General features: G+C 44.2%; 1 protein-coding gene across 1 annotated transcript in view; it reads left to right on the top strand.

Annotated features, from left to right (window-relative positions):
- The first annotated feature begins 752 nt into the window (after window positions 1-752).
- LOC136671610 (protein kinase C-binding protein NELL1-like) overlaps window positions 753-15,019 on the top strand; it is a 146,770-nt gene continuing 132,503 nt past the window's right edge. The window contains exons 1-2 of the mRNA XM_066647355.1: window positions 753-872; window positions 2,143-2,271. Coding sequence (XP_066503452.1) covers window positions 824-872; window positions 2,143-2,271 — 178 coding nt within the window. The 5' untranslated portion in view covers window positions 753-823. The remainder of the gene's footprint in view (window positions 873-2,142; window positions 2,272-15,019) is intronic.

Below are 15,019 nucleotides of genomic sequence, written 5' to 3'. Positions count from 1 at the left end.
ATGCTGAAATATTCAATTTAAAACAGTGCAGTAACATCCACAGAACAGAGCCCCTTCCTAAATCCTCCAGACACTACATAGTACAGTTTCTGCAGTGCTGAGCCCAGAGAAGCCATGTTCTCCTGCTCTATTACAGATTTAAAGGTAAGAATATTACCTACTGTTGCTTTAAAGCATTTTAAAAGATGGAAATGATAGACTCCTACTGGTTTTTAAAGGTGCAGTACATTGTATTTGAACTCCGTTTATTTCATTATAAATGATTCTCACCCAAAAATGACTGAGAGTGCCTTTAATGTGTGTATAAAGTTGGTACGACCCGCTCTCTCCCAGTGAGGCCAATGTAGAAATAAGGTTTAAAGCAACACTAGGTAAAATGTCGTAGTTTGCTCCTGGACTCTCTATATTTGTCGAGTCCACAGAGTGTCATTTGTACAACACAGTCCTGAAATCAAGGGGTAGGGTTAAGGACTGGGGGTGATTTCCTACCCTCCTCCTGATGTTACATAGTGCAGTTTCTGCAGTGCTGAGCTACCAATGGCAGAGGCTTTACGTTCACATTTGAAAAGGGAAATGATAACGACTTTGGTGCAGTACCTTTTTATTATTCTACATCTAAGATATTTATTTATAAATTATTTCCAAAATTTCACCCAAAAATGATGGAGAGCGCCTTTAATGTGCGTGTGAAGTTGGTACGACCCGCTCCCTCCGAGTGAGGGGAGTGGTACGCTCCGCTCGGCTCCGCTCCTCGGAGGGAGAGACGCGCTCAGAGCTGCGCGCGGATTCAGGGAGACGCTCTGCGAAACGCTGCCGAGGACTAATGGCTCTAAACACGCTGCTCTTTCTGCTCCTCTGCACTCAGAGCACAGGTAACATGCCTTTACTTTACACTCTCCACCTTAAATCCACCTTAAAACCCAGGCTGAGTTCGGAGGGGAGCTCTGAAGGCGGTTGTTCCCGGGTGTGCGGAGTCCCTGCGCGGGGTCGGAGACCTGTAACAGGTGTGGTGATGCTGCTCCTGCGCCTCCAGGAAAACAGCTGGAGTTAATGGAGTTTCTAAGCGGCTTAATCGGGGTTAAGGTGGAAGGGGACTTGTTTAAAGCTTATTTCAGATTAAATTAGATTCGAATTAGTGCAGAAAAAACGTCAGGTGATATTTCATCACAAAATTGAGCTGTAATTCAGTTATTTTTTTATTTCAATTACTCCACCTTAAGAGACAATATTGTTCAGAACTGACCCAAGCCCGAAGGTCCGCAGATTCTGATGTGAATTCTCCGTTCCACCTTAAATGCTGCAGCAGTTGCGTTGCGCTGTTCACAACTTTGCGCAGCTGAAGTTGGTCTTTTTTCAGTTGCGTTGCCAACAATCCTCAGTTCCACCTTAAACGATGCCAAGAAGCCAGTTTCCACCTCGTTATTTAAGTGCTGCGCCATTTAAGGTGGAAAGGGAAAATTCCAAAATCCCAGCCTCATAGTGTAATAGCTGCACATTTAAGGTGGAACTAAAAATGAATAGAATAAACCGATTTCAGCCTTGTAATGTAACCGCTGCTGTATTTAAGGTGGAACTTAAAATTCGAATAAATCCAACCTAAATTTCACCATACAATTACTACACCACTTAAGGTGGAAATGAAAAATCTAATATGAAGCAAAATTTTGCCTTTTAATTGCTGCAGGATTTAAGGTGGAATTGAATAGACTCAAACAAAACTTCATTAGAGAGATAGACAACTTTGTTAATAAAATTAAAATGTACCAGGGATTAATAAAGTGACTGCGTGTGATTACATGTTATGTTCACATATAATTACTGGACCATTTAAGGTGGAATGGAACAGATGTAAGACTCCTACTTGAATTCATTATATAATTGCTACAGTGCTTAAGGTGGAATGGAAAATACAAATATTACAAATATTACAAGTCCCCAACTCCACTGAGCAGCTTAACGATCCGGAGGGGAACAAGCACTGCCCAGATCTTTCACATCAGCGGAGAGGGAGAGGGAGGGCTGCCCGACTCTGAATTAAAACACATTTTTTAAGCGGATTTTTTGCAAGTCTTTGTTGTCGTTTGAGTGTTTTCTCTGAACACAGTTCAGAACAGTGTTATTTACTTCTCTCTCTCTCTTCAGTCGTGGGATTTGGAATAGATCCTGATTTACACATCGACATCATCGCAGAACTGGACTTGGCGAATGCCACGTACGGACTAAGACAGACCACGGGACTGCACAACAGCAGCAAAGCCTTCGCTTTCCGAGGTAAAACGCAGCGCTACTTCATTCTTCCTCACAGCTTTCTTCAGAGATGTGGCTTACGCTGTGAATAAAGATCAGTTATTAAAAGAAAACAAGTGAAGTCTAGTGGATTCCTCTAATCATCACGGTTCTGCGGTCGTTGATAAAGGCTCTGTGATGGTTCACCTGTTTCTAGGGTGTTTTTAAATCAGTTTTAAAGGCTGTTTTTATCGGGTGGAAGATCATTTTGCTTAAGAATTATTTTAAGAGATATTTATAATACAATATATTGATTATTTAATTAAAGTGAAATAAGACAGAATCAAATCATTTAAAACAAATAAAACTGTCCAGAAAAATGTGAAAAAGCCTCTTATTACAGTCTCAGAGTGAGAGGTAATAAATACATTGATTTCTAACAGATTTAAGGTGATTTCGCTCCGTGAAGCCGTGTAATTGATTGCTGTGTTGTTGCTCTGCTTTTGCTTTGAATTGATCTCGGTTGAGTTCTGGTTTTCAAAGGGAAATAAGTCCTGAATTGTGGAGGAATACACTGTTCTCATTCACTGAAGCTGTTTAAGGGGAGCGTCGGGTGTGTGTTGGTGGATTATGTCAGTGTTTGTGTCTCTGAGCTCATGGTGGAGGTCCTCAGTGCACAGATGTGCGTTTTATTTGAGAGCGTAAGTAAATCAGTGGGACTTGGTGTGAAATGGTGAGTCTATAGCTTTGTACAGCTAGCGTTTTATGGACGTAATGCTATTGTTGGACTGTTATCACTGACACTGAGTGAACTCCAGCATCACTGCTGTGTCTGATCCACTCACATCACTGTATCACACTGTAGCCTCTTCCTTCCTTTGCCTCTTATATGTAGAGATTTATTGTGTGGGGAGCAGCTGCACATGAGCTCTAGCCAGCGTGGGATATAGAGGGGTTACCCCCCCCCCCCCCCCGGTGGTGGGCTGTGGAATCGTGTTGTTTGTTGTACCTTTGTGACGAGTCAGATACAGCAGGCAGGCTCGGTTACTGTTCTCCTGAACTGCAATCAAATTCTCACAGCAATGTCCCAAAGCCTGAGTGCTGAGCAGAGTCTGCTCCTGTGGAATTAAAGCCCTGAACGTTAGCTGGATCATAAATGAACAGCAGGTCTGAGGAGCTTGGTGTGAACCCGTGGAAATGAGAAACAGAAACGCTCTCTGAGACGTGTCTCGCGCTCGTGGTTTTTGTGCTCCTTCTCTGTTCGATGTGGAAGTCTCCTCTTGTGAAAACGCTGGGGTACATTCACGCGGTTGTGATATAATCCACCCAGAGGTGGCATGATCACACCATCTGCTCGTGGGAGCCGTGTCTGAGCGTCTTATCACTTCTAATTGGTCTCCGCCAACATCTGTTCCTGTTGCTCGGTCTCTGTCTCTGTTACAGAGAGCAGTCTCAGGCTCCAAGTCTTTCTGCGGAAACCTTTAAAATAACCTCCATCTGGACGCTGTGCTGGATGTTTATATGGTTTCATCATCGTTCAAAATGTAGCCAACTCTATTAATGACAGCGGTTACGTTTTATCTTTACGTTGATTTGTCTCAGACGTCTCTTTTGTCGCTGAGTGGATTGGTTTATTCACCTCAGGACGGGTCGCTCTCGAGTGGGCGTCCATGTTTAAAATAGGTGTAGTACAGACTCTAATAGTAAACAAAGTGGAGGTCAGCAGTGAAGTGATTAATCAGGAGCATGATAATCGTGACAGCCCTGGTGTGGGCCACTGATGTAGGCTTTAATAATAACAGGAGCTCACGTGTTTAAGTTGCTCACGCTGTGATGTTAATATAACGAAGATGAAACCTTCAGCTGCGGCCAGAGGTCACTCCGACTCCTCTTATCTCCCCCTGGACCCAGGCTCTGACCTTTCTGCGGTGAGGACTGGACCGAGCCAAAATAACGACGCGGTAAACGATGCGTTCTGCGGAGGAGTGCGGCCGCGTCTGGACTGTAGCTAACGTTTTCTTGGTTATGACATGGTTTTTTTAATATCACAGGCCTCATTGAGTGACAGCCATTTTCCGCTGGTTTCATGATGAAGTGATTTGTTTAATTAAGTCTGTAACTCTGAGAATGAGCAGGAGGCTGCAGGACAGAGCCGTGGGATTGATCTGGGGTCTAAAGTGCTGCTAAAACAAGGGTTGAATACGAATAAGGAAATGATATTCAGATGATTCAGGCCAGTTCTGCTGTTAAAGGCACGGTCTGTGATTTTCCATCAGTTCCTGTAAACTCTAATGAATAAAATACAAAATATCATAAACATGATTAAAAATACTTTTTAAAGCATCAGCATCAGCACGAGAGAAAGTTTAACAAAAACTGAATGTTACAATATCCAAAATAAACCAAGTAAAACCACATACCTCTCCAGGAGAGAGAGAAAGACTAAAAATAGAGAGAGACTGAAAATAGAGAGAGAGAGAGAGACTAGAAATAGAGAGAGAGAGAGAGAGACTAGAAATAGAGAGAGACTAAAAATAGAGAGAGAGATAGAGAGTGAGAGAGAGAGACTAGAAACAGGGAGAGTGAGAGAGATAGAGACTAAAAATAGAGAAAGAGAGAGAGACTAGAAATAGAGAGAGAGAGAGACATAGAAAGAGAGAGAGAGAGACATAGAGAGAGCCAGAGAGAAAGACTAGAAATAAAGACATAGAGAGTCTAGAGAGAGAGATAGACATAGAAAGAGAAAGAGAGAGAGAAATAGACAGAGAGACTAGAAAGAGATAGAGACATAGAGAAAGAGAGAAAGACTAGAAATAGAGACATGGAGAGTCTAGAGAGAGAGAGATAGCGACATAGAGAGAGAGACATAGACAGAGAGAGAGAGACATAGAGAGAAACAAACAGAGAGAGGAGAGAGACAGAGTGAGAGGCTAAACCACGAGACCTTTATTCTTCTGTAACACAAGTCAATAATGTGATTGTCGTGAATGGCCTAGTTACAGAAGCTAAATGTCCACCGTTTAAAACCCGGTAAAATAAGTGAGCGCGCTCCTGACGCGTGTGCCGTCCTAATTCTTACACACCTTAAATACGCTGCCTACTGAGATACCTTAATCTGGCTGAATTTTAAGGCGGCATCAAACCCCTTCCTCAGCGCAAAGGCAATCCCATGATGCACAGCAAGAACAACTCCCGTCCGTTCACTCATCCCCCAGAGCAAACATAATTAAAACCCTGATTAAACACTGGAAGATTAGAATCTCCAGCGCTGATGCTGAGGTGATGCTCACAGCTGAGGGGAGTAAATGCCAGGCCCTTGCAGTGAGCGGGAACAAGTCGCGACATCATCATCATCATCATCATTGCTCTCTAACTACGGCGTCTCAATAATCCGCCTCATGAGAACAGCGCTGTCGCCGACGGAGTCACTTCCCACACAGGGAGCTCTCGGGGTTTGGGACAGACCCAAACTGAAGATGCAGTGTGGACTAGGCCTCAGTGAGAGGTCCTTCTCTCCCTCATTATTCACTGCTTTAACAGCTCTCTTCACTGCGCCGTAATGTGGAAACATTCACTGTGACATTTATGAGTAACTTGTTGATGGTTCATTTTCATCACATCATGACTCTTTCATAACAGCTCTAACGTTTATGTGCTTCCTAACACTCTCTTATTTTCACCGGGGTTTATTAGTGATACTGGCTCCGGAACATGGCTGTGGTCCAGAATCTCTGGGCTTTTCTGGGTCAGATTTACATCGGAGAACATTCCAGACAAGATCTGAGCCTCGGTGCAGTGCTTTAATGATAATCCACTGCATTCAACACGAATTAGACGCTGGTTTTCTTAGGTTTCACGTCTGAAATGTGACAGAAACGGAGGATAAAGTGGATGATTCTAAACCAGAACAGCTCCCGGTTCCTCAGCACGTGAAGACGACCTGGAGGAATAAAGCCAGGGTTAAATAAGTCGCCTAAACAAAGCCAGCAGTGAGTTTCCCTCTGAGTTTCTGAGGTGTGACAAAACATATGAAAAACACCTCCTGTTCTTTTGATGTTCACATTAATGTGTTTATCTGTAGTCCACCAAACCACACACTGTGAAACAAGTTCTCTGTGCGCTGCCTGAGTCAGAAACACGGGTTAAAACAAGCCGCTCTGATTCTGCTTCACTTCTGACGGCAATTTCTTTAACTTTACACTTATATAGTGCCTTTCTAGAAACCCAAGGTCGCTTTACAATCAACACAACGTTCAATACACACACACACACACACACACACACACACACACACACAGTCAAGTGCAGAGGTGAATCACAGATTGGTGAAACTCTCTTCGTCACGTTAGAGTTTTAATCAAGAAACACATCAGTAAAAAAAACCTGGAAGTTGATTTCTTTTATCCATCGCGGTAAAAATGAATCGAGTAAAATTTCAGTTTCTCTGGCGCTGTTTGGAAATATGTTTGATACGGCATTAAAGAGGAGTTCAACACCGCACTGATTCAGATTAAAGAGGAGTTCAACACCGCACTGATTCAGATTAAAGAGGAGTTCAACACCGCACTGATTCAGATTAAAGAGGAGTTCAACACCGCACTGATTCAGATTAAAGAGGAGTTCAACACCGCACTGGTTCAGATTAAAGAGGAGTTCGGCACCGCACTGGTTCAGATTAAAGAGGAGTTCGGCACCGCACTGGTTCAGATTAAAGAGGAGTTCGGCACCGCACTGGTTCAGATTAAAGAGGAGTTCGGCACCGCACTGGTTCAGATTAAAGAGGAGTTCGGCACCGCACTGGTTCAGATTAAAGAGGAGTTCAACACCGCACTGATTCAGATTAAAGAGGAGTTCAACACCGCACTGATTCAGATTAAAGAGGGGTTCAACACCGCACTGATTCAGATTAAAGAGGAGTTCAACACCGCACTGATTCAGATTAAAGAGGAGTTCAACACCGCACTGATTCAGATTAAAGAGGGGTTCAACACCGCACTGATTCAGATTAAAGAGGGGTTCAACACCGCACTGATTCAGATTAAAGAGGGGTTCAACACCGCACTGATTCAGATTAAAGAGGAGTTCAACACCGCACTGATTCAGATTAAAGAGGAGTTCAACACCGCACTGATTCAGATTAAAGAGGGGTTCAACACCGCACTGATTCAGATTAAAGAGGGGTTCAACACCGCACTGATTCAGATTAAAGAGGGGTTCAACACCGCACTGATTCAGATTAAAGAGGAGTTCAACACCGCACTGATTCAGATTAAAGAGGAGTTCAACACCGCACTGATTCAGATTAAAGAGGGGTTCAACACCGCACTGATTCAGATTAAAGAGGAGTTCAACACCGCACTGATTCAGATTAAAGAGGAGTTCAACACCGCACTGATTCAGATTAAAGAGGAGTTCAACACCGCGCTGATTCAGATTAAAGAGGAGTTCAACACCGCGCTGATTCAGATTAAAGAGGAGTTCGGCACCGCGCTGATTCAGATTAAAGAGGAGTTCAACACCGCGCTGATTCAGATTAAAGAGGAGTTCAACACCGCGCTGATTCAGATTAAAGAGGAGTTCGGCACCGCGCTGATTCAGATTAAAGAGGAGTTCACTGTTTTAAAAAAGAAATTAGTGAATAATAACATGGCTAAAAAACACCCAGATTCACTGAGAGTGGCTTTAAAGTAAACTGCAGTTGAGATGGAGTGGTTCATGGTGGTGGTGATAGGAACCAGACGTCTGTGTTGAAAGCCTTTAGAAAGTATTACACTTTATTACAGAAGCATTTCAGATGCGTCTCCCTGGAATCTCAGGCCTAGTTTTCGAATATTTTAAATAGTAAATAATGTGGCTGTGTGTATGTGTGTGTGTGTGTGTTATAGATGTTTGCTCTCAGTACGGTTGACAGTGTGTGTGTGTGTGTTATAGATGTGTTTGCTCTGAGTACGGTTGACAGTGTGGTGTGGGGGGGGGCTGTAGTTCTAGTTTGTGGGTGTGTTTGAGGCATTTTGGTCTGATTAAGCTTGGCTGTGTGTGTGTGTGCGCGTGCGTAGCAGGGCCTTATTAATGCAGCTCTTGCTCCGTTGACCTCTCTCCAGACTCACATTAAGCCGCCTGTGTTTATTTATTATATTTTTTATGAGGGTTCTGGAGAGGAACTTGTCTCTGGTTCTGAAGCTGTGTCATGAACCCGAGCTTTTAAGTGTTTGGAGCCTCCTCTAATGCCGTTTTATTCTCCTTTATCACTGAGTTAAACTGTGTGTGTCACTGGTGATAATCTCAGGAGGATAATAACCTGCTCCTGATTGAGACGAGTCTGATATGGACTTCATTAAACTATTAACTATTAATCCCCTCATTAGACCCCCAACCCACTTAGAACAATCAAAGATACCAGCTAATAAACTAAGGGAGACAAACCCGTGCTTCAGATCTCATTACTCTGTCAGTCTGGAGCCCACCAACCCACACACAGTGAAACAAGACCCCAGTCAGTTTACTGTGCGCTGCCTGAGTCAGAAACACGGGATAAAACGAAGCGTTCTGATTCTGCTCCGCTTCTGACGTCAAGTGCAGAGACTTTAGAATGGCCCCGCCCCCTCGTCTGAGTCTGTCCAATCACAGCGCTGGACTTGTGATTATTTGAGAGCACAAAGACAAGGTTAAAACAGACAAAACGAGCGCGGAGAAATAAGAGCACTGAGTAAAAACGGAGAAGAAAGAGAACAGAGTGAAAACGGCTAAAAACCAGAGCTTCTGCTCCTCGCTCCTCACTGCTGTGCGCTCGGGGTCGGGGTGAACAGCGAGCGGCTCATTATCATTTAAAGGAACAGGTGCGTTCTGAACAGGGCATGTTTACACAGGGGGAGAACACTGCTGTGGGGCAGGTTTCATTAACAGAGCTGTGCCCCTCTGTGGGGGTGGGGGCCATGTGTGCCGTGTTAGGACGGATTCAGCCGGTCAGGGCTGTGCTGAATTGTTATGCATCGACCGTGTGCGGTGAGATGGATGTAATTGAGTTTATTGTGTGTGTTGTGTTGTGTATTGTGTTGCAGCTGGAGTTTCTATTGAGCGTTTACAGCTGACGGCTGCTGGAGGACTGGGGTTTGTCTCATAAAACTTTCATTGATTACATGTTTATTGAGCAGAGGTTTAGCTCTCCCGCTCTCTCAGCGATTATTTAACTCCACTGCAGAGGCCTGGTGCGCAGATTGAAGGTTTATTCCGTTAAAAAGTAAATTTCAGGAGAAGTTTATGCTCTGTTTCTGAGTCCCGTGGCGTCCTCCGGAGGCCGAGTCTGGAGGAGTGTGGGGTTTGATTTAAATGAACCGTGTTGTGGCTGAAATTAATCCTGTTTGTGTTGTACGATGGTCGGCGGAGTCTTTCCGCTCTCGTACTCGCGGCTCCTGTTACAGCTCCCTAAAGAGAGCACGGTGATTACACTTTTCAGAGAATGCTGACTTCAAGCCGCGGAGGAATTCTGCCTCCTCCGTCACAGTGGTACTGTCTCATAAAGGCTGCGTTCAATCAAATCTGAGAGCGCCATTTAACGAGGGAGTGCCACTTTCACAGGCATTGTTTATGTTTTAATTAAATTTAATTTGGTTTTGAAACAACAGCAAAAATAGTAATTAAATATAAGTTTTATGTTGTTGCTATGGTGTTCCAAGGGGATTCCTCTAGTATCCCAGGTCTTTACTAGGTGGTTGCTAGGGTGTTGGTTAATGGTTGCTATGGTATCCTCAGCAGTTGCCAGGTTGTAATTTGCAATTTCTGTTAAGGCCTATGTCTAAGGCCTAGAAAGTGCTTGCTATTGTATCAGTGCTCAATTGCTCAGTGGTTGCTAGGTTGATCCTAATTGTTGCTATGGCACTGCAGGTGGTTGCCAAGGTGTTGTTCAGTGGGTTAAGTGATTGGTTGGGTGTTGCTATGGTATCGGATGTGGCTCCTAGGTTGTTGCTATCATATTTGGATGGTTGCTATGGTACACTAATGGGATGGCGATTGCTCATTGGTGGCTTTGGCATCCCAGGTGGTTGTTGCTAGATGAGTGCTAAGGTACCCGATGTGGTTGCTAGAATATTAGTGTGTGTTGCTATGGTGTCACAGGTGGTTGTTATGTTGGTGCTAGGTGGTTGCTATGGTACCCCTGGTAGAAATATTTAAATCTGTACTTCTCCTGCTAAAGACACTACATTTACAAACTTCTATAAACCAATCTTTTGATGATCAAAGTTCTATTACAAGACTTTCAGCGTGTTCTGACACATTCTGGAACATTGCTGTGAGGGTCTGATTGTATCCATCAGTCTACAGCGTGTCCTAGAAACTATAGCGTGATGCTGGAGGCCTCTATTCCCCTGAGCTGCAGGTTGTTTGGGCTGTGTTTGATGATCACTGAACCCAGCACCACCCAACTCACCCCTGAGACACAGCCCATCAAAGCAGACCCTAAACACGCATCCACCGCCACCCCGCTGCGTCCACCGCCACCCCCCATCATCCACTGCCAGCCCCCAATACCCCTTCACCATCCCATACCACCCCCCACCCCCATCTCAGGGCCGCACAACCATCACACTGCTCTTCCTTTATTCATGAAGGTGCACAGGCCAGCTGTGAGGATCTGACAGCTCTCGGCCTTCTCTCTCTCTCTCTCTCTCTCTCTCTCTCACTCTCTCTCTCTCTCTCTCACTCACACACACACACACAGAGACACACACACACAAAGAGACACCCTCACAGACAAACACACGGACACACACACAGACACACAAACTCTCTCTCTCTCTCTCTCTCTCTCTCTCTCCAGGTGTGTATTAAAGTTCTGTGATGTTTGTGTTTTCTGCGTTCTGACATTGGGGTGAAATTATCGCCCAATCACTGCTTTAACACTGGAAACGTCCTCATTATCAGCTCAGCCCTGAATGAAGCCGTCTCTCTTTTCTGTAATTGGACGTCCTGCTGAGACACAAACCTGGAGCGAGACGAGACGAGGCGAGACTTAATTCAGTGTCTGGCTCTCGCTGTAATAAAGAGGCGTCTGCAGCAGAAAAGGGCCAGCGCCGTGCGGAGGGTCCACTCCTTCCTCCGCTTCACACTAACCTTTATCTCCACAATTAATCAATGAATCGCCTCGTTACGCTTCTGATCACAGCTGTAGTGATGTGGTGTTGCTATGATTATTATATATATATATATACTTTTTTTACTTTTAATAATATTATTGATCGATTTTAATAATTGGAAATGTATTGGATAGATCTGATCATTTCCATTCCACCTTAAATAGTGCTGCAACTACTTTCTGGTGCTTAGGGATGAGAACAGAACAGCTACAGTGTTTAAGGTGGAATGAAACTTTGAATAAAATATTTAGATTAATTGAGTTGTATTTAAGGTGGAATCAAGCAGTGTAAATTGATATTGAGGAAAATGTGGTTTTAAGGTGGTATTGAAGTAGATGTAATATTTTAAGGTGGTATTGAGGTAGATGTAATATTTTAAGGTGGTGTTGAAGTAGATGTAATATTTTAAGGTGGTATTGAGGTAGATGTAATGCTGTTAAGGGGATAGTCAGCTGTATGTGCTGTGTTTAAGGTGGTATTGAGGTAGATGTAATATTTTAAGGTGGTGTTGAAGTAGATGTAATATTTTAAGGTGGTATTGAGGTAGATGTAATGCTGTTAAGGGGATAGTCAGCTGTATGTGCTGTGTTTAAGGTGGTATTGAGGTAGATGTAATATTTTAAGGTGGTGTTGAAGTAGATGTCATGCTGTTAAGGGGATAGTCAGCTCTATGTGCTGTGTTTAAGGTGGTATTGAAGTAGATGTAATGTTTTAAGGTGGTATTGAACTGGATGTCATGCTGTTAAGGGAATAGTCAGCCGTATGTGCTGTGTTTAAGGTGGTATTGAGGTAGATGTAATATTTTAAGGTGTTGTTGAAGTAGATGTAATATTTTAAGGTGGTGTTGAAGTAGATGTAATATTTTAAGGTGGTATTGAAGTAGATGTCATGCTGTGCTGTGTTTAAGGTGGTATTGAGGTAGATGTAATTATTTTAAGGTGGTGTTGAAGTAGATGTAATGTTTTAAGGTGGTATTGAACTGGATGTCATGCTGTTAAGGGGATAGTCAGCCGTATGTGCTGTGTTTAAGGTGGTATTGAGGTAGATGTAATATTTTAAGGTGTTGTTGAAGTAGATGTAATATTTTAAGGTGGTGTTGAAGCAGATGTAATATTATAAGGTGGTGTTGAAGTAGATGTAATATTTTAAGGTGGTATTGAAGTAGATGTCATGCTGTATGTGCTGTGTTTAAGGTGGTTTTAAGTGTGACATAGTTTTTTTAAGGTAGTGTTAAGCAGGACGTGGTGTTTTTAAGGTGGTGTTAATGGAAATTTATTGTTTTTTTAAGATTCACTTTAGGTCTAAGCTGAAAAACAAGCCGTGTTCGTAATCACTGTTTAAACCAGATTATTTCTTGTTAAATTATAAATCGGTTTCTTTCATTTGCAGTTGTGCTAATTCCCTGAAGCAGTGTGGATCATAGAAAACCGTACAGCAACTTTCCGCTTGTGTTTCCAGCTCTTGGCAGATGTTGTCGTCCTCGGCGTCTCAGGTGTGATGTGGGCGACTCTTTTCTGTGTAGCATGGCGCTCCTGCCCGAGCTGGGATCTGAACCCTGGTTCTTGTTTGGAGGGCGCTGGTGTTACACACTGAGCCAGCTCCCGTTAGGAAAGTAAAGAGAGAGTAATTAGAAATTAGAAACTTCTGTGCTTCTCCCTGCTGAGCTCATTAACAGAGCTGTCTGTCCCCCCCGCCCTGTGGGGACGCCCCGAGCTCCGTCCACGTCTCTTCACCGAGGTCTCAGGCCCCGACCGGTGTCTTGCTCCTTTTTTGGGGGTTTTCGCAGCTTCTCCTGCTTCAGTGTGGATCGTCTCAGCTGGAGTTAAAGGTGAAACTGTCAGAAAATAGAGTTTGATATCTCCCTCCGCTCTGCGTCTCTGTCCAACACGTCCGGGGCTCGGTCTCGTGTCCAGGGCTCAGTCCATGTGCGTGACGTTTCTTCTTAAATCCCACATTTATTTGTGTAAAGTGCAGCTCATGAGACAAAGAATCAGTCAAACTCCCAATGAACCATTGCTCCACAAAGCTTCCTTATTCACATGTCCAGAGTTAGTGCAGAATCTCGGAAACATCCAGGCCTCTAGGTGTCAGTGTGAAGAATGTGTTGCAGCTGTTAAAGAGCTGATCTCCATCTCTCTCTCTCTCTCTCTCTCTCCCCCTAAGCCCCACCCCCGTGTTGTTCGGCTGAAGCTGGGTCCTGAAGCAGTCGTGTGACTTATGAATTTCTCGGAGAAATCGGTCACAATGCCCTCGTCTCGAGAGCGGAGACGAACGATCCAATTCCAATGGAGCGTGCTTTCTCAAATATGCATGAACATCAGCGTGAGATTAAACGGCCCGCGTGAGATTAAACGGCCCGTGTGAGGTGTTCTGGTGGGTTCTGGTTAGAATTTAATGACTCAATTCTTTCCATTTTGCGGCGGACGGAACGAGACGAAATAAAATGTTATGTCGGTCATGTCCGAGTTAATGGAGACCATCATTAAACCTGCAGAATATTCAGAGTGGATTAGACACTACATAAACTCTCTGTCCCTCTCTCTCTGTCTCTCTCTCTTTCTCTCTGACTCCCTCTCTCTCTCTCTCTGTATCTCTTTCTCTCTCTCTCTCTCTGTATCTCTTTCTCTCTGTCTGTCTCTCTGACTCCCTCTCTCTGACTCTCTCTCTGTATCTCTGTCTCTCTCTCATCTGTCTCTCTGTCTGTCTGTCTCTCTGACTCTCTCTCTCTCCTCTGTCTCTCTCTCTGTCTCTCTGTCTCTGTCTCTCTCTCTCTCTCTCCCCTCTGTCTCTCTCTCTGTCTCTCTCTCTCTCTCCTCTGTCTCTCTCTCTCTCTCTCTCTCCCCTCTGTCTCTCTCTCTCCCCTCTGTCTCTCTGACTCTCTCTCTCTCCTCTGTCTCTCTCTCTGTCTTTGTCTCTCTCTCTCTCTCTCTCTCCCCTCTGTCTCTCTCTCTCTCTCTCCCCTCTGTCTCTCTCTCTCTCCTCTGTCTCTCTGTCTCTCTCTCTCTCTCTCTCTCTCTCTCTCTCTCCCCTCTGTCTCTCTCTCTCTCTCTTTCCCCTCTGTCTCTCTCTCTCTCTCTCTCTCTCTCTCTCTCTCCCCTCTGTCTCTCTCTCTCTCTCTTTCCCCTCTGTCTCTCTCTCTCTCTCTCTCTCTCTCCTCTGTCTCTCTCTCTGGTGGGGGGAGTTGTGGTAAATCGGGGTTATTCTCTGTGGGAGAGGGAAATGTTGCTGGTGGGAAGTTAACCGGGGAGACTCCGATTACACACAGATTACACCTGAGTCATTAAACAAACACACACACACACACACACACACAAATCAAACCCCAAACCGAACACAAACCCAATCCTGTAAAATGTGTGGCTGTGTGTGTGTGTGTGTGTGTGTGTTAGTGAGAATAATTTATTGAGGATATTTAAACATGATATTTGATTCCGATTCTAATGTCTGAATGAACTTAATGAATATGTTTTTTTTAGAAGGTCATTGCTCTTTAAAGAGGTTTGAATTTTCATTATATATTTGACATGAAAAGGTCTTGAAATGAAATGGCAGTAGTGTGGTTTCCACAGGCTCTGAGACACAGTGAGGTACAGATACGAGACACGGCCGGGAGTCTGAGGTAAACGGTGCTGTTCTCGGGGAGTGTGTGTGTGTGTGTGTGC

Source organism: Hoplias malabaricus, chromosome 16, assembly GCF_029633855.1.
Source record: "Hoplias malabaricus isolate fHopMal1 chromosome 16, fHopMal1.hap1, whole genome shotgun sequence".
Classification (NCBI taxonomy): Eukaryota; Metazoa; Chordata; class Actinopteri; order Characiformes; family Erythrinidae; genus Hoplias; species Hoplias malabaricus.
This window is presented reverse-complemented; position numbering and strand designations above follow the sequence as displayed.